The sequence below is a fragment of the Sceloporus occidentalis genome, unplaced genomic scaffold, assembly GCF_023333645.1.
Source record: "Sceloporus occidentalis isolate IW3139 unplaced genomic scaffold, rSceOcc1.0.p SCAF_3, whole genome shotgun sequence".
NCBI classification, from domain to species: Eukaryota; Metazoa; Chordata; class Lepidosauria; order Squamata; family Phrynosomatidae; genus Sceloporus; species Sceloporus occidentalis.
In genome coordinates, this window is record NW_028316983.1 from 2,827,739 (window position 1) to 2,853,808 (window position 26,070).

General features: G+C 44.8%; 1 protein-coding gene across 1 annotated transcript in view; it reads right to left on the reverse strand.

Moving 5' to 3' along the window:
• Positions 1–26,070, reverse strand: part of DNMT3B (DNA methyltransferase 3 beta) — a 50,736-nt gene that overhangs the window by 13,442 nt on the left and 11,224 nt on the right. Inside the window, exons 2-13 of the mRNA XM_089513431.1 lie at positions 25,361–25,505; positions 24,562–24,644; positions 23,569–23,715; positions 20,651–20,782; positions 18,122–18,280; positions 16,062–16,169; positions 10,761–10,902; positions 9,323–9,454; positions 6,982–7,026; positions 6,128–6,207; positions 4,698–4,810; positions 1,376–1,559 (exon numbers count right to left, since the gene is read on the reverse strand). Coding sequence (XP_089369557.1) covers positions 1,376–1,559; positions 4,698–4,810; positions 6,128–6,207; positions 6,982–7,026; positions 9,323–9,454; positions 10,761–10,902; positions 16,062–16,169; positions 18,122–18,280; positions 20,651–20,782; positions 23,569–23,715; positions 24,562–24,644; positions 25,361–25,499 — 1,464 coding nt within the window. The 5' untranslated portion in view covers positions 25,500–25,505. The remainder of the gene's footprint in view (positions 1–1,375; positions 1,560–4,697; positions 4,811–6,127; positions 6,208–6,981; positions 7,027–9,322; positions 9,455–10,760; positions 10,903–16,061; positions 16,170–18,121; positions 18,281–20,650; positions 20,783–23,568; positions 23,716–24,561; positions 24,645–25,360; positions 25,506–26,070) is intronic.

Genomic DNA, 26,070 nt, shown 5'->3' on the forward strand with positions numbered 1-26,070 from the left:
TCCTCTGAAAACACTGGTGGCAAAATACTAGTGGCAAACCTCCTCTGAAAAAATCCAAACAAGAGAAATTTATGTTGGAGCTGCAGGTGTGTCTCTAAGCCAAAGCAACCATTGGGTGACCTTGGGCAACTCACTTTCTCAGCATCAGAAGATGGCAATGGCAGACCCCCTATGAACAAATCTTGCCCCAAAAACCCCATGGTAGGGTCGCCATAAGTCAGAAGCAACTTGAAGACACACAACACACACACAAATACATGAGTTGTTACCAGGAGGTCTAACCCTAATACAGATGACCTGCTGGGTTATCCTGTTCTGCTACCTAATGTCAGAGCTCTGCCAACAAAGCAATCTGCTAACACACCTGGTCTGCTGGCTAAGACTTGATAGGAGCAAATCCTTAAAGGGGACAGAGAAGGGTAAAGATAGAGATGGGTTAGAGCTGATCCAAAACTCTGCCAGTCCAGGGACAATACTGGTACAAAGTTAGGCCAGGACAAGGGTAGTCCTCATTGATCCCAACATCCCTAGGCTAGGAGGGGTTTGGATTCAGCACAGCCACAGGAAGTGTCATGTAAATAATGCAGCATCATCATATCCCAAGACTGGACTGATCATGCTGCGGGACTGGATGCAGGCACATGGACAGCAACTCGGTCCCTCCTGTACTGTGGTTTTGACTGATAAACAAGACATATACATATACATAAACACACACACACACACACACAGTGTGTGTGTGTGTGTGTGTGTGTTGAAACCTGGTCTCCAGACTCGTAATACTGCACACAAACCATTATGCCACACTGGCTCTCCTATTTCACTTAGCCATGATTTAAAGGAGGGACAGAGAAGGTTCATGTTCCCATCACTACTATGAGGGGCTTCATCCCTTTCCAACCAATGTCCACTCTTGGCTTAAAAGTCAGGGTGGACACCCTCCAGAGGCCAGAGAGCTGCAACACCTGATTCTGAGCTGCTCTGGAGGTCCAAAGAAATGCAGTGTGCCATCATGGTTGCCATTTTGAGTGATCAGAAGCAGCATCGTGTCATTTCTGGACACTTTTTAAAATACTGTTTTTGGGAGGTTGCTTTTTGGGTGGGGAGACAGCATTTTTAACCCCCCAAAAGCAACCTTTGGAGGAGCAAAGACTTTTTCCTTGCGTAATGAAGGGTCAGTGCACTGCTCAATGACTGGATGCTTGCCAAGGGCTGGACAGTGCCCACAAGCCTGGGAAGGGAGGGAGGGAAGGAAGGAGGTTCTGCTTGAGAAAAGGCTATTCTGCTCAAGATTGTTTCAACACAAGAGACCATTGACTGCTGCAACAGCTGGAGGAACAGCTGAGCTTCTCCCCCCTCCATCCCACCGACTTACGTATTCCTGCCCTCTCTCATTGGTGAAGAATTCCTTCAGGCGCATGTTCCAGTCATGCCGCCGCAGAAGCAAACCATAACGTGTTTGTGGCTGGCACATGTAACAGCTCCAGGGTTCCTCCTTCCGGGCTGCATCAGCTGCCCCACGACCCACCAGGGAATTCAAGCAATCCACACAGAAGCACCTGCCAAAAATAGCAAAGCAGGGTCTGAAACACAGGGAGCGCTTTCGTTGCCCACTAAACATAGGCCCCATCTTCCTCAAAACTCATGGCCCAAAGCACAGATTAAAACAAGAAGCAGCTTTTTAAAATGACTCTAATACAGTGGGCCTTTGGTATCCAATGGGGTTTGGTTCGAGGACACACCATGGGTACCAAAATCTATAAATGCTCAAGCCCCATTATATACAATGCTGTAGTAAAATGGTGTCCCTTATATTAAGTGGCAAAATCAAGGTTTGCTGTACATACACAGTATTTCTTCAGGATCCAGAATAGAGGTCTCCAGAGCTTCCGTGGACTCAATTGTACTGGATCATTTTGAGTCTGTGAGTACTGAGGAAGTGGACAAGATCCTTCGAAGTGTTAGGAAGACGACATGCTCTCTCGATCCCTGTCCCTCTTGGCTAGCGGCTCAGGGGGGTGCAGCTGTAACCACTATGTTACGCCGCATAATCAATTCATCTTTTAGGGAAGGGCGATTTCCATCCAGCTTGAAATTGGCAATTGTAAAACCGCTGTTAAAAAAAGCCCTCCCTAGACCCCCTGATTCATAATAATTATCAGCCTGTCTCGCTGCTGCCTTTTTGGGGAAGGTGATCGAGAGGGTGGTTGCCATTCAGCTTCAATCGGTCTTGGATGATACTGATTTTCTAGACCCATTTCAAACTGGCTTCCGGGCGGGCTATGGAGTTGAGACTGCCATGGTCGCCTTGGACGATGATCTCCGTCTGGGCATGGACAGGGGTAGCGTGCCTGAGGGAGTTGGGTATCGGGGGCACTGCGCTCCAGTGGTTCCGTTCCTACCTCTCGGGTAGATTCCAGATGGTGCAGCTGGGGGACGTGTGCTCCAACAAGAGGGCGCTTACATCTGGCGTCCCTCAAGGAGCCATTCTGTCCCCCATGCTATTTAACATTTACATGAAACCGCTGGGAGAGATCATCTGGAGACATGGGGCACGGTGTTATCAGTACGCTGATGACACCCAAATATGTTTCTCTGTGTTTCCGACTGATGCAGTGACCAGGGATGGCCTCTCTCCTCTAGATGCCTGTCTGGAGTCAGTAATGGGCTGGATGAGGGAAAACAGACTCAGTTTGAATCCAGAGAAAACGGAAGTACTCGTGATAGGTTCCCCAGGCCCGGGGATGGAAATATGTCCACCCGTCCTGAACGGGGTCACGCTCCCCTTGAAGGACTCTGTCTGCAGCCTGGGGGTGCTTCTGGACTCATTGCTCCACCTTACATCTCAGGTGGATGTGACAGTCAGGAGCACTTGTTATCAGCTTCGGCTGATACGCCAGCTGCGACCCTACCTGGGCCGGGGGAACCTTGAAACGGTGGTACATGCTCTGGTGACCTCTCGGTTGGACTTCTGTAATGCGCTCTACATGGGGCAACCCTTGTACCAAACCCAGAAGCTTCAATTGGTGCAGAATATGGCAGCCAGGTTGGTCACTGGATGCTCCAGGATGAGCCATATAACACCTGTTTTACAAGATCTACACTGGCTGCCCATCCGCTTCCAGGCATAATACAAGGTGTTGGTTATAATAATAATAATAAACATTTTATTTGTATACCGCCCTTCCATAAGATCAGGGCGGTTTACAGCAGTTATTAACTATAAAGCCCTAAATGGCTTGGGCCCAGGGTACTTGGAGGACCACCTCTCCCCATATAATCTGCCCCGCACCCTCAGGTCAGCCGGGAAGCAACTGTTGAGGGTTCCAGATACTAAATATTCTGCGACTGCACAAAGGGCATTTTCCAGCTCGGCCCCGCAGCTCTGGAACTCTCTTCCCGGTGAGCTCCGCTCGGTTACCTCCCTTGACTTATTTAGGAAGAGGTTAAAAACCTTCCTCTTCCAACAGGCTTTCCCCCAGACAATGTAATACCTGCTCTCTCCCCGTTGCATCATTGCACCTGCACTTTATGCTAGCTATTGTTGTGATTTTAATCTGTAAGCTTTTTATCTTGTTTTTAATCTGTATTATTGTATTGTTCGGGTTTTTTATGGACACTGTTTGCAAAATTGTACATTTGTTGTACTTCTGTGTAACCCGCTTTGATCTGCAAAGGAAAAGCGGGCTATAAGCAAACAATTTATTGTTATTATTTATTATTATTATTATTACACACACACACCCCTCCACATTCGCTGGGGCTAGGGCACATTCGCTGGGGCTAGGGCACATTCGCTGGGGCTAGGGGCACAGGATCACCATGAATGTGGCAAAACTGCAAATAACAAAAACACTGAGAGAACACCTCTCTAGGAATCTCTAGGTCCTCCAGTGCAATTCTGTGGTCAACATCTGCCAGACATTGACCACAGAACTGTGCTAGAGGAGCTACAAAGGCCTAGCGGAGTGTTCTCTCCAGGTCCTTCAATGCAACTTTTGGTTAAAGTTGGCCACAGAGTTGCACTGGAGGACCTGGATGTTCCTAGAGAGAACACATTAATAAAATCCGTGAATAATCAAATCCGCAAATGTCAAAGCAGTAAAAGTGAAGGGACAAGCATGTGTGTGAATATATATATATTCCAAAAAGCTTATGCTGTTCTTTTGTTCTGAAATGGTTTGCTGTCGAGTGAGTTTATCACCTTTTTAAATATAAATCCTCTGCTTTTACCATGGTTTCACTTGTATTTCTTTTTTATCTTACAAGCAGTCTTCAGTCTTAGCTTTGGGGAAAAGGGAGGGTGTAAATGAAGTATAACTACAGTACTGGTAACAATATTAGTAATACTATAGTAATGGTATGCAACTATTGAAACAGCGCAAATATAAAAACAGTATAAAAATATGAGAATATAAAATATGAGAATAAAAGTATAGCACCCCATTTACAACAATAAGTAAGGAAGAAGATGTCTATCTCAAATACAAAGGGCCTTTGTCTGCAACTAGAAAGGGAATGAAGAAGGGCCCAGACTGGCTTCTTGTGGGAGGGAGTTCTACAGCCTAATCTTGTAAACAGATGCAATTCCAACTTAGAGATAAAAGGGCTAGGTTTACTAAAGACAACTGAAGGATGCTGAGATAGGGGACTGAGAAAGTGTCAAGGTTGGCAGAGGACAGAGAGAGGATGCCCACCTGAAACAACTGGCATTGTCACAGAGGAGCAGCTCAGTGCCCTCGCAGCAGATGGCACAGTAGGTCTGGTACCCATCCTCATCGTACATGTAGAAAAGCTCCAGGAACCGATCCTACAAGAAACAGGAGAAGACATTCTGAACTCAGCCAATTATTTGTTCCTACTAGAGCAGAATCAAGAGAATGCATGAAAGTATTGAGTGTTTCTACTAAAGTTAATACAAACAGTCAGTGGCATGGGACTAAATATGTTAAAGTCCTCAGATCCCATCTGCTCCAGGAAGCTAAGCAAGGTAAGCCCTGCATACTACTTGGGATGGGAGACCACCAACAAATACCAGGTGCTGTAGGCTATATTTCAGAGGAAGAAACTGTCAAAACCGCCTCTGAGGACTCCTTGCCTCATGAAATTCATGGGATTGCCATATACTGGCAAGTGTCTTAAAAGCACATTTCGAACTTACGGCAAACCCTAAGGTGAATACTGTATATCTTAGGGTTTTCTTGGCAAGATTAGTTCAGAGGAGGTTTTTATTGCTTTCTCCTGAGACTGGCAGAGTGTGACTTGCCCAAGGTCACCCAGTGGGTTTCATGGAGAGCTAGGAATTGAACCCTGGTTTCCAGAGTCATAGTCCAATGCTCCAACCACTACACCACACCAACACATATACACTTAGTATAACACAGGGCCCAAATCCCCTAAAGCCATTACACCTTGGAAGCTAAGCAGGGTCAGCCCTGGTTATTACTTGGATGGGAGACTGCCAGGGAATCCCTGTTGCTGTAGGCGTTATTTCAGAATGTCAAAAGCAACTCTGTGGATTCCTTGCCTAAGAAAACCCTAGTGGTGGCCATAAATCAGCAAGTGACTTGAAGAGACATACATGCACATTCCTAAATATCCTACAAGCACCAGATTCCATTTGATCTTAAAAACTAAGCAGGGTAACCTCTGGTTAACACTTGGATGAGAGACCACTAATAAAAACAGGTGCTGGTAACTATATTTCAGAGGAAGAAACTGGCAAAACCAGCTCTGAGCATTCCTTGCTTAAGAAAACCCTATGAAATTCATGGGGTCACCATAAGCCCACAAAGTCACTTGAAGGCACATAGATAGGCAGAGCAAGAGTTTGAAATTCCCATAGAGAACAATAACCCCAGCTCTGGTCTTAGTCAGAATAGTCAGTCTCCTGGCCCTACTTGAGATGAACTCCAGTTGCAAGCTCAGATCTCCAGAGAAGCTGGCTGCACTTTTGGGATTTCTGGGGGTTGTACTCCAGAAAAAATAACTTTTCCAGACTCTAGACAACAATCTTCTGGAACGCACTTCCAGCAATATATGCCACAACAGAGATTACATTCCATACTGGCAAATGAAGAACCCAGCATTTTTCCCAGTTAGTTTCTCGACGCATCTGAGTGCTCACCTGGCAAGTTGAGCAGAGTCCCCCTTCAAACAGTGGATGGAAAGTTACTGGATTCTTCGCCCCACAGGACAGACAACTCTCTGTTCCATAAGCAAATAATAGGTCACTTGGCTTCCAACTCCCATCTCCTTAAGGCAGCCTTCTCCAACCCAGCATCCCCCCAACCCCCATCAACCTTGGTCAACACACCTATAAGCCATGATGGCTTGAGACAATGGGAACTGGAGCTAATGAATCTCACCCCATCCGCATCAGCAAGAAGATTATTTGCTTTCTCAGCTATTTCTCAGTCAAGTCTCATACCTGCCCAGTGGCAGCTGGTGGTCCAAATGTTGGCAAAGGTAATAATAATAATAATAATAATAATAATAATTTCTTTATTTATATTTCCTGCCTCTCCCTGTGATCAAGGTAGGGAACCCCATGGTGGGTATTCATCCAAATTGTAATAAACGGAGAAATCTGAACCAATTTTGGAGAATTAATAGGGAACGCTAAATCAGTTTTGTGGAATCAGTATGCATTGAGATCTTGTAGCACCTTTGAGAATAACTGAAAGAGAGACATTGGTGGCATGAGCTTTCATAGACTTGCGCCTACTTCCTCAGATACATATTCATGCTACCAACTTAAGTCTCAAAGGTGCTACAAGATCCCTTTGCATACTGATTTTCCAGATTACCACAGCTAGGTTTTTGAATTCTACTTTGGGGAGAGGATACTTAGTGTAGCCACGACTATCATGGACCACCAGCTCTCATTGTCTCTGCCATAGATATACTGAAAGAAAACATTTGCTGAGCCACCAAGTGTGACACAAACATCTATCTATGATGTCAAAAAAACTGCTTTACCTTCCAGGCTCTTCTTATTATTCCTGACTTCAGAAAGCATCCGCTCTGAAAAGAAAAGTGACAACAAAGAAATGAGTGACCAACAGCCGCTTGTCACGGAAGGAGAAGCTGCATCCTGCCCAGCCGAAACTGCCTAGAACTTGGTGGATCCAGAGGCTGAAGGTGCTCATGGCCACAATTCCAAATGGACCAACAAAACATCCAAATGAAATGGCCAGAGGCAGGATCGCAACAGCAGTTTTAAAAAGTGACACTGTTTGGGACGTGTCACATTATCTGTGGATACTGCACCACTAATTCATAGGTTATCATAGAATCAAAGAATCATAGAATCATGGAGTTGGAAGAGACCCCAAGGGCCATCCAGTCCAACCCATTCTGCCATGCAGAAACTCTCAATCAAAGCATCCCCGACAGATGGCCATCCAGCCTCTGTTTAGAGACCTCCAAAGGCTCAAAACTGTTAGCCAGTCTAAAACTGTTAGAACCTGGGAGGATGTGAAACTGACAGATGATGATGATGATGATGGTGATGATGATGATGATGGAATCCTAAGAGTTGGAAGAGACTACAAGGGCCATTCAGTCCAACACCATTCTTCCATGCAGGAAGACAAAATCAAGGCACTCCCTGTGATAGATGGGCATCTAGTCTCTGTTTAAAATCCTCCAAAGATCTCCATCCAAAGATGTCCACCACCCCCACTATCTAATCTCACTGTCAGGAAGGCCTTATTAATGTTCAGGTGGAACCTCTTTTTCTATAGCTTGAATCCATTGCTCCATGTCCTGATCTCTGGAGCATCAGAACACAAATTTGCTCCATGCTCAATATGACATCCCTTCAAATATTTAAACAGGGCTTTCCTATCACCTTTTAACCATCTCTTCCCCAAGCTAAATCTACCCAGCTCCCACTCCTCATAGGGCTTGGTGGTTTCCAGACCTTTCCCCATTTTAGTTGCCCTCCTCTGGACATGCTCCAGCTTCTCAACATCCTTCTTGAATTGTGGTGCCCAGAACTGGACACAATATTCCAGAGAAGGTCTCACCAAATAGAACAGAGTGGTACTATTACTTCCTTCAATCTAGACACTATACTTGTATTGGTGCAGCGTAGAATCCCATTGGCTTTTTTAGCTGCCACATCACATTGTTGGCTCAGTTTATGATCTACTAAGACTCCTAGATCCCTTTCGCATATACTGTTAAGCAAGGTATCACTCATCATATCTCTGCATTTGATGTTTTCTGCCTAAGTGCAGTACCTTACATTTCTTCCTTCATTTTGTTAGTTTTGGCCCAGCTTTCTTATTAAGGTCATTTTGAATCTTGATCCTGTCCTCTGGGGTATTAGCTACTACTCCTAATTTGGTGTCATCTGCAAATTTGATAAGTATGCCCCCAATTCTGTCATCCAAGTCATTGATAAAGATGTTGAATAGCACTGGGCCCAGGACATAACCCTGTGGGACCCACTGGCCACTTCTCTCCAGCATGAAGAAGAAAAGCCATTGGCCCAAAACAGACAGGCCGAAAAATGTGGTCTGTGGCCACACTGGCACAAATCATGCCAATCTTGTAATCAACTAATCAGCCAATACGCATGCCTAGCCCTGATCCAGGCCGCCACTGCAGTTTTGAACCAGACCATCAAAGGGAGCAGTATTTTACCACTCCTTTTTGGTCCAGTTCTTTGGAGAAGACATGCGTCCAGTGAAGTTTCGCTCGGCATTCGGGGAGTGTGTTGTCTAAATGCTATGCCCCAAACATGGCCAGAAACCGCATTTTTCGGCCGGTATGTTTCAGGCCATTTATGAGCATCCTTTGGGTTCGGCCGGTAAAACAATTGCAAATCAACCTAACAGTTGTATTGTCCAAGTTGATGACTAATGATAATATTACTTCCTGCATTTTCAGTCTACAAAGTGAATTCAATGATTAAGTTTCTAGCCAAGAATCTAGGAATCAATGATGCATTGTCGGATAATGTGGTATGTTCCAGGAACACCACTTTTTGTAATTCCTACTGTGATCCTCTCTATGGCAATTTCATTAAATTTCTTTATCAGATAATGTTCACAGAAGCACAAGAGTTGGAAGGGTCCACAAGGCCAATCTAGTCCAACCCCAATCTACCATGCAGAAATACATCACTCCTAACAGATGGCCATCCAACCGCTTTTTAAAGACCTCTAAAGATGGGAGGCAGTCCATTCCACTGTTGTTGATGATTTAATGAACATGATGAAGAAATGAAAAAAACAAAAGAGGTGGAGGAAGTAGCAGCAGCAATAATTGCAAAATTACTGAATGGGAAACAGACACAGACATCTAATACCTCTGTTTTGGTTCTCCTCTGTCTGCTCCTTGTTGTTCCCATTGTAGAGATACGTCTTTAGCCGCTTGGATGGTGGGGCCACTTCAGCCGGAACTGGCTCTTCCACGCTACTCTCGTCTTGTTCTTCATCCTCTGCCATAGAAAAAGTCAGCCAAGGTAAATAATTTAGTACAGGTTCAATCTCCCTTGACATCCGAAATGCTTGGAATCAGAAGTGTTTTGGATTTTTGTTTTTAATTTTGGATTTCAGAATACCTGCATTTAGATATACATACATAATGAGAGGCCTTGGAGAAGAGATCCAAGTCTCAACACAAAAATCACCATTTATGTTTCATGCACACCTTATACATATAGCTTGAAAGTAATCTTAAACAATATTTTCTTCAAACCCCCACTGACTGAAGACACTTGCCAAGAAAACCTATGATAGGTTTGCCTTAGGGTCACTGTAAGTCGTAAATGACTTGAAGGCACACAACACCAACAACAAACACTGTACCTTTCATGGTTAAGGAAAAGGGAGCATTTCAACACAGGCTGCCTTCAGAAATTTACTAAGAGGAGTACTGATGGGTTGTAAAATTGAAGTTTAAGAGCTGCATGTCGCCCAGACATGGCAGCGTTTTCTCTATACTCAATTCACCACTATGTTCTACTTTTCTAGACATACCTCATTTTTCCTAGATCCATCCACATTGTACACATACAGAAATACTGTACGACCACCCCTATACAGTGGTACCCCGGGATACGAAATACCCAGGTTACGAAATTTCCGGGATACGAAAAAATCCCATAGGAAATAATTGTTCCGGGTTACGAATGTTTATTCGGGTTACGAAAAAAAATTTTGGTGCTTTTTTCGGCTTTTTCGCACGAAACGCGGCTTTTCCCCATTAGCGCCTATGGCGATCCGGCTTACGAAGGCTTTTCGGGTTACGAACGGCGCCCCGGAACGAATTAATTTCGTAACCCGGGGCACCACTGTATCTGTGGGGACTATGTTTGGGGACAATGTTCCCAAGCTTACCACGTAAATGTAAAACCATAGACAATGGAAATCCTATTGAGATGAATGACTTCTGGAGAAAGCTGCCTATGGAGTCGCACTGGAGGACCTAAAAATTCCTAGAGAGAACACAGCTCTAGGCATATCCAGGTCCTACAGCATAACTCTATGGTCAATCGTGTAATCAATGTTTTAACTGTCTTTTATACTGTCAGCTGCCTTCAATCCCATTTTGGGAGAAAGGCGGGATATAACTGCAATAAATAAATAAATAAAATGAACTTCCACTGGAAACAACTCATAGAAATGCACTGAAGAACCTATAAAATGTCTAAAGAGAATATTTCCACTGATTCCTGACCAACAGATTTCTCCAAAACACGCAGGTCATCTTCCCACCCAACCGCAGAAAGATAAACTCCATACCTGAGATCTTGGGTGGCTTCAGTCCTTTCCCTCCTGTGGGCTTGAAGCCACCAAGGGCCCAATCCACCATGGGCTTCAGCTTTTCTTCTAGAGAATCCCCCGGGGAACTAGAGAAAGTCTTGCCAGCTCGGCTGCTTGCAATCTGCCAGAAGGGAAAGGTTTTACCAAAGTGTCGCAGCAAAACACATCATCTCAAGGTTGGCAGCCCAATGTGGGGTCAAGGAAGGAGGTTTTGGGGGATTCTGTTTTTGCAAAATGCTCACTAGCCATTGCCTCTTTCATGGCAGTGGAATGTGCAAAACTTGTTCAGACTCATGAAAAATGTAACCACTGACCAATTTTGGGAGCAGATGCCAAAATAACATTTCACACTGCCAAAGTCCAGGTTAACCTCTAGACTGGACTCCTATAATGTTCTTGATGATGATGATGATAATTTATTTCTTACCCGCCTCTCCCCATGGGTCGAGGCAGGGAACAACAACAATTAACAGACACACCACATCAGTTAAAACACAAGCCAGCATGGTGTTGTGGTTTGAGTGCTGTAGAACAGAGTTTGAATTCCTCGCTCGGACAAATCACACACAGCCTCAGAGTAAAGCAAAGGCAATCCCCCTCTGAACAAATTCCGCCAAGAAAACTCCATGATAGCCTTAGGATGTCTCAAAGGCACAGAACAACAACAATTTGCTTTTCCAAGGAGTTGGCCTTGCAGAAAACCTGCACCCAGCACAAACCACACCAGCTACATTGTTAAATCAGACATTACACTGAAAATGTATAAAACTGGAGTGGCTGCCAATGCACTTTCACTCCAGTTGTTGAGAGTGGTATTCGAAGCCCTAAATGGAATGGGGCTTCCAATACGTGAAGGAATGCCTCTCCCTTTATATGCCTGTCGAAGAACAGAGGTCTAGTGGAGGGCCCCATCTGTATCCTACTAGTAAAAGCAATACACTGTGGGAGGACATTAAGGCAAAACCCTCCTTACAGTGACACCTTGATTGTGAAACAACCTCTGGATTGTCACCCATCCTAACTTCATTCCAGTGCCACAGTTTTTTTATCAAAGCCTTTGGGGTCTACTTGATTTTACCTAAATTTGCACAAGGAGATTTGGTTGGCCCCCTCCCTGCTATCTTTCCAGCAGCAGGGAAATACCATTGTATTTAAGGAGACGTTTGGGTTTCAATAATAATAAAATTATTTGCTCCTGTAGGCAGGGACAATAAACAAAAGACCGGCCCCTATATAGGGAGGAGCTAGCCCCCCTGAGCCTCAGTCAATAACAAGCCAAGCGACTAGTAAGGTAATCAAGGAACTGAACTTTAGTAACATCAGCTAAGGGTTAACTAGAACACCTTAGAAAAAAACTAGTCCAAGAACAAACAAGAACTCAGAAAAACCAATCCAGCAACAAGAAGAAGAACAAGGCAGGTCCACCAACAGGCAGGCAGGGTCGGAGGCCGCAGGCAGCACCCGGGTGGGCAGGATGCCAGGACCCTTCTCTGCAGGAAATGAACGTGTCACGGTAAGTACCCAACGTTCCTTTTCCCAGCAGAGAGGGTCCTGTCCTCCTGTAATCTGGGATTTACAAAAGCCCTCTCGAACTGGGAGGGAGGTGCTGCTAGGAGACTGTGGGCCCCGACACAATCTGTTGGAGGACCCTCCTTCCAAATGACGCCTCAGCGGACTGAGACACGTCCCGTTTGTAATGTCTTACGAAGGTCGAAGGCAACTTCCATTTGGCCACCCTGCAAATATCTGACAGGGAGGTACTAGTGGTCAAGGCCGCAGAGGTAGATGCACTCCTGGTTGAGTGCACCATCAACCCCTCGGGTGGAGTGAGATCCAGAGTTCAGTAGCTCTTTTGAATACAAGACCTGATCCACCTACTCAGAGTCGAGACTGATACCTTGCACCCCAAAGAGCCCAGGTGAAAGGAAATGAACAACCTCTCAGATGACCTTAAGGTTGAAGTCCTCTTGATGTAGATTTTGAGGGCTCTGCACACATCCAATGTGTGCCAGGTCTTTTCCAAGTCCTTCTTAGGATCGGGGCAGAATGAAGGCAGGAGAATGTCCTGTGACACCTGAAAGGCTGAGTTGACCCTAGGCACGAAGGTAGGGTCTGGACGAAGGCACATTGAGACAGGCCTAAAAATACACAAGTCTTTACGTACCAACAGGGCCCCAGCTCTGACTCCCATCTGGCGGAGGGAATGGCCGTGAGGAAGATGACCTTGAGGGAGAGGTGTTTGAGGAAGGCCTCCCAAAAGGACTTGATCGGCCCAACCGTCAGAGCCTTTAAGACCGTGTTCACATCCCAAGATGGAAAACGATGTCTGGTGGGCAGGCCCTGTTGGAAACTCCCCTCAACAGCCTCTTAATGTGAGGAAGGCTGCCATTCTAGCTGCTTTCGTATGGAGCAGAACCGAGGTGATGGCAGAAACCTGGCTTATAACCATGTTGGGTCAAGTCCCAGTTAACCAGTATCTCTTGTAAATCGGAGCCCCCAGACCTGTTGCTATGGGGGGGCTCTCCCCTCCTTTATTTGCCCCATCAAGGGAGGCTGCCTGGGCAGTAGCTTCTTCCAGGCACTGAGGAAACTGCTCCTGGGTTAGCAGTGACTGAAGGCCATTGCTAATCATGGGTAGATAGCTGCATATGGCCTGTAGTGTAGCCCTGATACTCACAGGGCATTTTGTTTTATTTATATTTAAAACAGCCCCAACTTCAAGCTGGGGTTTAGAAGCTTAGCCCTTTTAATCTCAGGCAGGCTTTATAGTAACCTGGCTGCATTATAGAAGATGGCTGGTCCTCAACTCCCTTCCCACTTGCATAGGTAGCTGGGAAGGGAAGAGAGGCTGATGTGGGACATGGCTCTACATTACCTGAGGCATGTCTGTGTGCTGACAAGGATAATCTCTGATGGAAAGGAGAGGCCCGCTGCCATAGTTTGGGGCAGCCAAACACAATTGGGAATGAAGGGAACTCTCCACCCGTGATATCTACAAGTGGCTTCCCCTTTTTATTGTAATTTTTGGGAAGGGAACACAGGAGGATTTGTATCCATGTGCTCTCTCATAGAATTCTTGGGTTGGAAGAGACCCCAAGGGCCATCCAGTCCAACCCCATTCTGCCCTGCAGGAACTCTCAATCAAAGCATACCCGATAGATGGCCCTCCAGCCCCTGTTTAGAAGTGGGTGGCAGAGGCCATGCTCTCTCTGGGGAGGACATGAAGCCATTTTGTGCTTTTTTGTGGGATGCTCTGTGGCAGCCAAAAAGGACCATTTTAGAGTTGGAAGCTTCACTTCCTGCTGGGCCAAGTCCAGCTTCCTTTACAGCTATGCGGCTGTACCACATAGAGGAGGAGTCATCTGCCTCCTTACACACCATCTCATTATAAGAATTCAAAAGGAAAGTGCAGGAGCCCTGGCAACACCACCATGTGTTTCCCAGTCTGCAAAAGGATTCCCCACACCTATGGGGTCCTGGGTGCCATTGGGGCCAGAGATGGGAAGGAAGGGGGAGACCAAGGGTTTATGTCCCCATCTGCCCTCCTGGCAGAGTCCCAAACCTTATGCTAGGCATAGTGCCTGCAATGGCCATGGCAGAGGCCTCATGGCAATGCCTGCCCCGAGAGAGGGCATTAGATCTGGCAAAGGTTATTTGGTGGCTGGAGAGAGAGGGCCCCTGGTACTCACCCTTCTCCTGTGTCTTCTGGCTGGCTTGCCTCTCCGACGTTGGCCCTGTTTCAGGCTGTGCAGAGGTGATGCAGAGAAATCCCTTGCCATGGCTTTTGGCTGGCCTGACCTCTGAACTCTGGTCCCAATGGGCTGAGCAGGGATGTTGAGAAGGGAAGTTTCCATAACTTCCGGCCAGTTTCCTCACTGATCCCTGGCCTTAAACAGGCTGGGGAGAGGTAGCGCAGAGAAATCCTTTGCCATGGCTTTGGCTGGCCTGTCCTTTGAACTCTGGCTGGGCAGAGATGCTGAGGAGGGAAGTCTCCATGACTTCTGGCCAGTTTCCTCACTGATCCCTGGCCTTAAACAGGCTGGGCAGAGGTGATGTGGAGAAACAGAGACATGGAGGGGAAACCCCTCACCATCTGTTCCCACGGCTCCCATGCGCTGCAATGCTGTTTGCAGAAATCTCCTGTGCTCCCACCATGAGAGGGGGCAGCTTTGGAGGAGAGGGAGAGTCATTGGCAAAGCCAAGACCTTTCTCCAATCCTGGGAGCCCTTGCCATATTAAGTCCTTCTTCATGCTCCCAAGGCAGCCAGAGAAATGAAGAGAATAAAAGGACTGGAGTGGCAGTAGTGAAGAAGCTGCAGAGCAACAGCAAACACATCCCAATGAGTCTCCCTCTGAAGCCAGCTCCCTCTGTTGAGCTGGCAGACCCTGAGCTAGGGAAGCCTGAGCTAAGGATGACCCTTAGCCAGTGCTCTTGGGGTCCTCTGCCATAGCCACCACCAAAGAAGGGGGGAAAGGCAGGAGAGAGGAGAAGAAGGGAAGGCCAAGAAAATTCTCAAACCACTTTCGTAGAAAGGAAAAACTTTGCTGGCTCGAAGAGAACATCCTGCTAGGAGCATAGGCAGGAACAAGACTGGGGCTCAGGGGGGCTAGCTCCTCCCTATATAGGGGCCGGTCTTTTGTTTATTGTCCCTGCCTACAGGAGCAAATAGGAGGAGCTAAACCCAGATTACAGGAGGCCAGGACCCTCTCTGCTGGGAAAACTTCTTTTTAACTATTCTTTTTAAACAGAAGTTCAGTTTAGTTGTGTTTTAGTTGTATTGTGTTTAAGAGATTATGCAGAGCCTTGAATCCTGTACTGGGATAGAAATTACTTAAATAAATCAATAAGACAAATAACAATTATTGTTTTAAAGTGTTTTAACTGGTGTTAAGGGCCTCGTTTTAACTTGCCAAAGAGTTTGATTTCTTTCCTAGCATGGAAAGATTGCTTTTTATGGTTTTATCTTGTTCATGCCGGTTAAACAGAGTTTATTCCATGCCACTCCAAGACATCAGGTGGGATATTAATTAATAACCAATTAATAATTGTGGTGGGATGAAATATACTAAGCCTGAAGTCAGAGGAAGAATGCTTCCATCCTCCTTCTTGGAAGATAGAGGATGAATCTGGACAAAATAAAACCAGTACCTTGCAGTCTTTGCTTGTGAATGAATACTTTACACTACTATTAATTCAGCAGAGTGGGTGAAAATGCTCACTTCTGAGCACCAGGCTACAGACATTTTGGCCAAACTGGTTCCCACTCATTCTCCCATTACCTCCAAAACATGGAGAATGGCTTGTCGGTAGGACACCAACTTCTGAAAAGTGGAAGAGTTGAAATGGTCCTGGAAGGCCACCAATCCCACCAGTTTGTCAGCGGAGACCTGTTACAGGAAAAAAAAAAAACACTGCTTCATTCATGGAACATGGAGATGTCCACAACATAATAAAACCACAAGCCCACAGAACTGCATCCAAAGCATCTGACACTCCAGCAAAACGCGCAAGATTTTCTAAAAGCAAAAAAACTGAGCATTGCCAACCCATGCCAAAGCAAAGGACTGCAGACTCTTGTTCTTCCCCAAAATGATGCCAATAGGAGGAACATACAACATTCAGGTAGTACAAAAACCTGTATTGTCAACATGATCCCCACGCTCTGTACAAAATGTCATTTACTTGAGTAGAGAACTGTGCTTAAGGTTGGGATTCAAACTTCCAAACAGCCATAGATGAATGACCTGGGTGTAGCCCAGTGGTTCCCAACCTTTGTCCCTTCATATGCTTTGGACATCAGCACCCAAGTCCCAGCCAACTTGGCCAACAGTAAGCAGTAATGGGAGCTGAAGTCCAAATTATCTGCAGGACCAAAGGGTTCGGACCCACTGGTCTAGCCAATCTGACACAATCCTCACTAGATTGCAGTGCGGATATTTCTGATTCAAAAACACAAATACATACATTCCACCTTCTGCTTCTTCTGAAAAGGCAGGTATAATGTGCTGGGGAGGGTGGGCTAAAATTGGGGCACTGATGAGTCCACACCGGTATTCCCTCCTCACCTCCTGCTCTCCATTTCCTTTCCAGTAATCTGTAAGTTTTTAAATAGTTTTGTAGAAAACTAGAATGATATAGTATTCTGAATGCTGGCTTCTAGGAAGATTTGAAGCTTGATTGCTCTAAGACCCATTCATGTGCAGGTGACACCCAACTCTTTCTCTCCTTCCCATCTGACTCCAAGGAAACTCTGCTGAACCAGTGTCTGCTGTGAGTAATGGACTGGATGAGGGCAAACAAACTGAAGTTTAATCCAGATAAGACAAAGGTACTCCTAGTTCTGCCGTAAGGCAGATCAGAGAATAGGGATTCAGCCTGTGCTGGATGGGGTAACACTCCCCCTGAAATCTCATGCTCACAATTTGGGTGTGCTCCTGGACACCACTCTGAGCCTGGATGCCCAGTTTCCAGCAGTGGCCATGAGTGCATTTGCACAGTTTAAACTTGTGCACCAGCTACGACTATTCCTTGAGAAGTCAGATCTGGCTACAGTGACACATGCCTTGATTACATCCCATTTAGACTACTTCAATGCAATCTACGTGGGGATGCCTTTGGAAACTGTTTGGAAACTTCAGCGGGTTCAAAACGTTGCAGCCAGAATGCTGACTGGGGCCAGTCAGAGGGAGCATATAACTCCCTTGTTAAAACAGCTCCACTGGCTACCCATCTGTTTCTGGGCACAATTCCAAGTTCTGGTCATGACCTATAAAGCCCAACACAGGTTAGGTCCAGAGTATTTGAGAGGCCGTGTCTCCCCATATGAACCACCTAGAGCCCTAAAATCTGCAGGAGAAGGCTTTCTCTCGGTCCCATCAAGATCACAGGGACCTGAGCATCCATGCATTTTGTTATCAATGGGGGATCCTGGAACCAAACCTCAACGGATAACAAGGGTCCACTATATAACACAGGTCCTAAATATCCTAAAAGGCACCAGATCCTGTCTGATCTTAGAAGCTAAGCAGGGTCAGCCCTGGTTAGGACTTTGGGTGGGAGACCACCAACAAATCCCATATAAATTTCTGAGGAAGGAACTGGCAAATCCATTTCTGGGAATTTGTGGCCCTAAGAAAACCCTATGAATAATCTTGGGGTCAAGTTGACGGGTGACATGAAGGGACATCTGCATGCACAAACTACAAAACTCAGGAGACAAGATGTTGCAGTGGCAGCTCATGTCGAACCACAATGTTGTAACTGTGAATGGACAACCAGATTGGATCAGAAGCCCAAGTCCAGTGAGGTCTTCAGGGCCCTCTCCTCCTGTTCCCCTCACCTCTGAAAACTTTCCATCACCAAACCATTTGACCCATCGCATCCCAGGAGCTGCAGGGCGGTTGGATGTGGCTTTCCAGGTGACAATGATGGCCGGCCACCAGGCAAAGCCCCGGATCTTCCCCCACACCAGCTCCCCGATTCTCAAATCTCTCCCATCCTGTAAGACAAAGCAGATAAAAGTGGACATGTAAACCATCATCATCATCATCCACTCCAAACCATTTTCTGCGATTAGCCATAGGCCATTGCAACTAGCAACAACGACTCTTGAAGATGATTTTATATCTTGCTTTGGACCCTGTGCAGAAATGTGGGGTGTAAATTAGTTAAATAAATAAAATGGAAACATCACAGTCCTGACCAGCCCTAATAAAACAGTTCAAATGGGTGGCTGAGATAGTGACACTTGTGGCTTTATGATGGTTCCATGTATAGCAACTTTATTTCATGAACAAGATTATTTTAAAATATTATGTATAAAATTACCTTCCGATTATGTGTGTAAGATGTATATGAAACATGAATGAATTTCATGTTTAGATTTGGGTCTCATCTTCAAGGCACCTCATTATAATAGTCCAGTATTCCTCAAAAATCCAAAATCCAAAACACTTCTAGTCCCAAGCTCTTCGGATAAGAGAGACTCGATATCTTTTTTAGTCTGTCCAAGCTATTCTAACCATTTTAAATGGTTTTAAACCATTTAAATTGATTTTATTGTTCACCACCCTGAAATTCTTAGATATAGTGTGGGATATTGATATCTTGAGGTATAAATAGAGTTAAAAAAACAGTGATGTTGAATAATGCAGTTTGACACCACTCTAACTCCATCCTACAGAATCATGGGGTTTGTGTATATATGCATGTGTGTGTGTAGTTTTTATCTTATATATAGTTTTAAAATGTGTTTTATTCTTTTAATAACTATCTGTTCAATAAGTATCTGAAGATGGCAGCCACAAATGCTGGCGAAACGTCAGTAATAAACTCTTCTAGAACATGGCCACAGAGCCCCCAAAACCCACAAAAACTATCTGTTTTAATATTGTAACAATTTAATTACTTTTTTCTATGTTTTTAATTGTACTGTTTTTTAATGTTTTGACGCCACTCTTGAGCCCCAGTTCTGGGAAAAGAGCGGCATACAAATAAACATAATAATAAATAATAATAATTTGTGCGGCACCAACACACTTTGGCAGATAAGGCTAAAGACCTGTAAAAACTACCAATCCCAGAATAAAGTTGTTTTTTAATTGTGTTTACTTTAGTATGTTTGTTGTTTGTATGTGTTTATTAATGTCTGTAGGTATAAGTAGTAATTGCATGGTTCCTTTCCCCCCCTTTTCTGTGTTGATGTGTATCTATCTTTAGTTTTAATAATAAAATCCAAATAAAAACATTAAATGCTAAGACAAGAAAGCCAACCAGAACTCAAAGCTGCTCTGAATTCCATTTTGGGAGACAAGCAGGTATAATAAATTCAATCACTTGAATAATAAATCAAAAATGATAAGAAACTTCCTGTTTAAATACATCTCCTGGTGCACCATTTAGGCTTTCGGCTTTTTAAAAAGCTCTCTCTTGGCCTTAAAACATTCAAGGAGAAGATGAACAAGATCGCAAAATGATAGCAAACCCTTTATTGGTGAGGTGCACCTGCCATGATCCCAAATACAACTTGGGGGCTGCAAGGAGCTATTCCCTGTCCTCAATGGACTTTCTTTTGGTCTCATGAAGCTTTGGGATGTTTCCTGCCCCAGTCCTAGTTTACTTAGGTAAGCTAACAAGAGCTACTGAGGAACGCAGCAGGGCAGCCTCTCTTGACCGCAAAAGTCAGAGGCCAAAAGTCAGCAAGCGGTCAAGCTTGATCCCGGGCTCTTGTCTGCAGACTGTCGCCAACCTTATTTAAAAAATCATTCAAGAAATAGCTTTTAAAAGAAAAAAGTAAAACCTTCAGGTGTTCTCTAAACCAGGCTGCTGGAATTTTCATCTGCTCTTTTATAACTCCGCTTTGCTTAAATGCTGTTCTTCTTTCAACTTACAGATTTATTTTGTGCATTTTAATCATCATCATCATCATCCTCCTCCTCCTCCTCCTCCTGCTGCTGCTCTAATTCTCATGGCATTTTCCCTACTCCTTAGCCAGAGTCTCAAAAGATTGATACCTTCAGAAATTGGGAAAATTACTTTTGGGAAATTTTAATTCTCAGCACCTGCCATACGAAGGGACAGTGATTACAGGAGATGCATCTACATAGTAGAAACAATGCAGTTTGACAATACTTTGACTGCCATGAAGCAATGCTATGGAATCCTAGGATCGTATAGTTTGCTGTGGCACCAGTGCTCTTTGACATTGTAAAACTACAAATCCCGGGATTTGTAGGATGGAGGTACAGGACTTAAAAGTGGTGTCAAACTGCATTATTTTTATAGAATAGATCTGTCCTGGAGTGGTAACCCAAAATAGTAACTGTCCTGAGTCCCAAAATTTGTCCCAGTCTGGAACCTTTCCTCCTACCTGGTATTCTTTGGCCCGCCTCAGTAATGGCGAATAAGGACTTCCGTTTGGGATGCCATTGATGGCCCACGGTCCGGACGAGATGCTTTCTTCCTCTGAGTAACTGACTGATGCACTGATTCTTCTAGAATACTAAGATGAAGAAAAGAAAGGAAAGGAACTTCCTCTGAGACTTAAGTAGGAAAAAAGCCAAAAGCAGACAAATGAGAACCAAGAGGGGACGGACCACCAGCATGAAACACATCATCCATAGCATATCATGGCCCAACTATACCCATCATCCACCGCAATCCCCCTCTAGAGGAATAGCATGATGTATGCAGAATGCACAAACCAGTTAGGAAGAAGGAGAACTGAGTGCATTCTTCTCCCCTGATCTAGAGAACCAAAGGGCTATTAGAATCATAGAATCGCAGAGTTGGAAGAGACCCCAAAGGGCCATCCAGCCCAACCCCATTCTGCCAGGCAGGAATTCAAAATCAAAGCATCTCCTACAGATGGCCATCGGCTTCTTTTCAAAAAGCTCCAGACTCCACCATTTTCCAAGGCAGCGTCTTCTACTCTTGAATAGCTCTTGCCATCAAGAAGTTCTTCCTAATGTTTAGGTGGAATCTCTCTTCCTGTAGTTTGAATCCACTACTCTAGGTCCTATTCTCTGAAGCAGCAGAAAACAAGCCTGCTCCATCTTTAGTATCCTATCATCCCTTAACTGTCTTTACTCCAACCTAAACATCCCCAGCTCCCTAAGGCATTCCTCATAGGGCTTCATGGTTTCCAGACCCTTGACCATTTTGGTGGCCCTCCTTTGGACACGCGCGTTCATCCAGGTGTCCCCCATAATCCTGTATCTCCCATAATCCTATATCTATTCATTTTATTTTTTCCGCCCTAAGTGCAGTACCTTACATTTCTCCGTGTTGAAGTTCATTTTGTTAGTTTTGGCCGAGCCTTCTAATCTATTAAGGTCATTTTGAAATTTTGATCCTGCCCTCTGGGTTATCAGCGTCTCCTCCTAATTTGGTGTCATCTGCAAATTTGATAAGCATTCCCTCTATTCTTTTGTCCAAGTCATTGATTAAAATATTGAATAGCACTGGGCCCAGGACAGACCCCTGTGAGACACCATTGGTCACTTCTTTCCAAGAGGAAGAAGAGGAGCCCTGGTTGAGCACCCTTTGGGTCTGGCTGGTCAACCAGCTGGCTTTCCCATCCATTGAGGAAGACTCATATCTGAGGCCAAAGAGCAGAAGTTAGGAGAACAACCAAACCAACATTTTCTGGACTTCCTACTACAAACTCTGTATTATCACCTGGAAAATCTGCAGTTGCAGCCTGTTGCCTTAAGAAATCAATAAATACAGGCAAGTCACACCCTCTCAGTCCCAGAAAACGTCATGATACTGTTGCGTTAGGGTTGTTGTAAGTCAGGAAAAATGTGAAGGCGCACAACAAAAACAGCAGCAGCAACAGCAAACACAGGCACTGGGAACTGCGCCAGGGAAGAACCCGATTTTCACCCCTGCACCGCTCTAGTGGGCTGCAAAGAGACAATGTGCTGAAAGTGATGTCACATTCGTAAAGTTTTAAAACAATTACACTCATCCCTCCACATTCGCTGGGGTTAGGGGCATAGGACCTCCGTGAATGTGGGGGGGAACGCAAATAACAAACTCACTATGTCTTTACCTGAGAGAACACCTGTCCAGGAATCTCTAGGTCCTCCAGTGCAGCTCTGTGGCCAACATCTGCCAGACACTGACCATAGAACTGCGCTGGAGGAACTACAAAGGCCTAGCGGAGTGTTCTCTCTAGGAATTTCTACGTCTTTTACTGCAACTTTTGGTTAAAATTGACCACAGAGATGCACTGGAGGATCTAGATATTCGTAGAGGGAACATATTTATAAAATCCATGAATAATCAAAGCCCCAAAAGTCAAAGCTGCAAATGTGGAGGGACGAGTGTATTTGTGAGCCGCCTTTCCAGGGGAAAGGTAGCATATAAATGAAATAAATAGATAGATTTTGGCCCAAAAAGGGCAATTTTTGAACTTTGGGAGGGTAAGGAGGTAAATTCATGAAAATTACAACATTTTTGTGTGCTTTGGACCTTTGAGGGTGTATTCTGGCCAACTGTTTGGCCAAAAGTCTATTTGAGGGGGTGTCAGGGGTGAAGGTCAGGGAAGAAAATACAAGAGCAGGTTTCCCCCTTAATATAAGGAAAACAAAAATAATGACCACAGAGGAATTACAACAATTCATAAAGACAATGAGGAAACTGAAATCGTCAAAGAGTTCCTGTATCTCAAATCAAACATTGTTAAGAATGGAGATTACAGTCAAGAAATCAAGAAGAGTAAGAATGGAGAGGGCAGCCATGAAAGAATCGGACAAGATCCTAAAATGTAAAGATATTCAATTGAGTACTAAAGTTAGGCTTATCGAAGCCATTGTATTCCCCATCACCATGTACAGATGTGAGAGCTGGACAGCTAAAAAAGGAAGAAAACCAATTCATTGGAGATGTGATGCTGGAGAAGTGCAGAGGATACCGTTGGATGGCCAAAAAGACAGGGATCCTGGAACAGATCAAGCCGGAAGTCTCCCTGGAAGCCAAGATGAGTAGACTGAGGCTGTCGTACTTTGGCCACATCATGAGAAGGAAGGACTCATTGGAAAAAATGATAATGCTAGGAAAGATGGAAGGAAGTAGAAAGAGAAAGGCCGCATGCTAAATGGATCAACTCCATTTACAGGACCTAAGCAAAGCAATGGAGCACAGTGGGTCTTGGAGATGTCTCATCCACAGCCTGGCCATGAGTCAAGGCAGACTCAAGGGCAGTTAACAACAAGAACAATAGGGTTGCTACCCGTAAATGGGGAAAAATTTCCTAGGGGGGGCCAGAAGAGGGACCCCTACCCTGATTCTGTGCCTTTCCTTGAACCCCTCTATACTCTCCACATCATCTTTGGGTTTCTTCTCCTGCGGTCCTGCCTGGAAGACAATGCGAGGAGCGGGCTTCTGACGCAGACTGTTCTCCCAGCCAGCACTTCCACGGGTCCGTACCTGGGAACCCAAAAAGAAAAGGAGCAAAGAGGACTGATTGTGTCAGTATCTATCCTGGTATAGATGGGACTGAGCAAGAGGTACAGCCAAGCTCAAAGTGTTCACAGGTTTGGAAAAAACAGTAAGAGACTAGCATGCAGGGCTGGCTGGTTTAAACCAGGTTGGTTCAAACTATGGTTTAAACCTTGGTTTAAACCAAATGACTTTTTTAAAAAAGCTTAGCTTTTGGCTATTATTACTATTCTCCAATCCCTTCACCAGAAAAGCAATGACTATTTACAAGCAATGACTATTTGATCTTAAACATTTTAATTTTAAGTTTATTCATCGTCAGACCAGCATCAACCGTCAACTGCTTCTTTTTAATCACTTTATTTTATAGTACAAGAAATCCTTAAATTAACAGAAGTTCAACCAAAACAACTTGCTTTAAAAGAGCACCTTTTTAAAGGAACAGTTGTTATTTAAGCTAGTGCATCTAACTGCATTTTGCTACTTTATTTTTTGATTTAATCTAAGATTGGTATAGTCCTATACTTCTATATATAGATCACCAACTTGTCATCATTTTCTTTGCTTTGTCCTTTGCATCCTTTGTTACATGCTCTTAGGTTTCATATCAAAATCCATAATTTTGGCCCCAAAACCTGCCCTCGATTTATACATGAAGTCAACTTATACTCAAATATAAACTGTAGTTCTGGAACAAATACATCCCTTATCCCAAGCTTGCATGCTACACAACTGGCACTGTGTTCCTCCTATACAAGATGTATCTGCACTCACATTATGGGAAGGAAGGAACAAGGGGACACAACCTGAGGACTGATGCATGGAAGGTCTTACCTCTTGCCCTTCCTTGAGGGACTCAGTAGCCTTGTTCCTCTTTTCCTTTGTCTTGAGGGACAGATTCACTGCATCACCAGCATCTGCACAATGGAGAACATTTGCTTTCACTTAGCAGAAATAAAAAAAAGACAGCTTGCTGTTTCTTCTCTTCCCACCCTGACTTGGTCTGGACCAAACCACAAGCTTTGGGAACCTTCTTCAGAATGTCCTCATCCAAGACAGTTTACCCCAACGGTGGCAAAACTGCGGCCTTCCCGATGTTTTGGACTGCAATGCCTCTAATCCATGGCCAAGGGACATATTGGCTAGGGATTCTGGAAACTGAAGACCAAAAGATCTGGAGGAACAAGCATTTCACCTCCTGTACTCCTCCAATTAGTAGCTATGAATTTCTTTTTTATTCATCTACTTAATTGGAGGAATCAATCCAACATCATTTCAATTGTTGGTCAGTAACGCTGGGCATCCCAACACCAAATGGCTTTCATGTCGGAGGAGTGATGACTCTGTCCCAAGTTTTAATATTTGAAGGAGCTACCGTCCAAAATCAGTATCTTGGCTGAAAGTTCAAACCAAACCCGCAAAAAGATGCAGTAGAAACATGACTATCATGACGCCTCTTAGCCTTCCCTCCCTCCCACTTTATTTCTATTTATTCTGTAAGCCACATTATCATTATCATTATTATTATTTTCTTATATCTTGCCTTTCTGCCAATATAGGAAAAAGTCTGAGTGATTGATCAATTGACTTCCCTCTGTTCAGAAGCTGCAAGAACAGGAAATGCCAAGGGTACCTGCTTTCTTCTTATTCTCCCCCTCGACTTCCAAAGAAGGGTCCTCTCTGTCCTCCGATGGGTCACCACAGCTTCCATTCACCAAGACCAGCTTCTCCTCACTGTCCATCTCCCAGCACACCTGCTTTTCCTTCTTCATTTTCACCTGCATGAGAGATTTTCAGGATGCTTGGTTGTTCATCCAGCCTCTTAGTCACTTTCAACTTAACAGCAACCCTAAGGCAAACCCATCAGCACAGGGCTTTCTTGGCAAGGGTTGTCTGGGGAAGGGGTTTGCCTTTGCATTCCTCTGAGGCTGAGAAAATGTGACTTGCACAAGGTCACCCAGGGGGCTTCCATGGCCCAGAGAGGGACTTCGAATCCTGGTCTCCAGAGTCATAGTCCAATGCTCAAACCACTACAGCACATGGGCTCTCAACACCCAGCAACCCATGCATGAATTAACCCAGACTATGCATGAATTTGCCCTACTATTTTTATTGGCAAATCTCACCAGCATTTCATCATCTTTCCAGAACAAAGCTTGGAAAAGTGACTTCCTTGGACTACATTCCCCAGAATCCCCTAGCTACTATGGTAAGGGGGCCTCTGGTGGTTGCAACAATAACTTTCCCCACCTCTTTTCTAAAATGTGACCCATGAAGCTAAGAAGTGTGTGGTCACCCATTGGTGTGACACCACTGAATGTCTAGAGAAACAAGTTGTTGTGT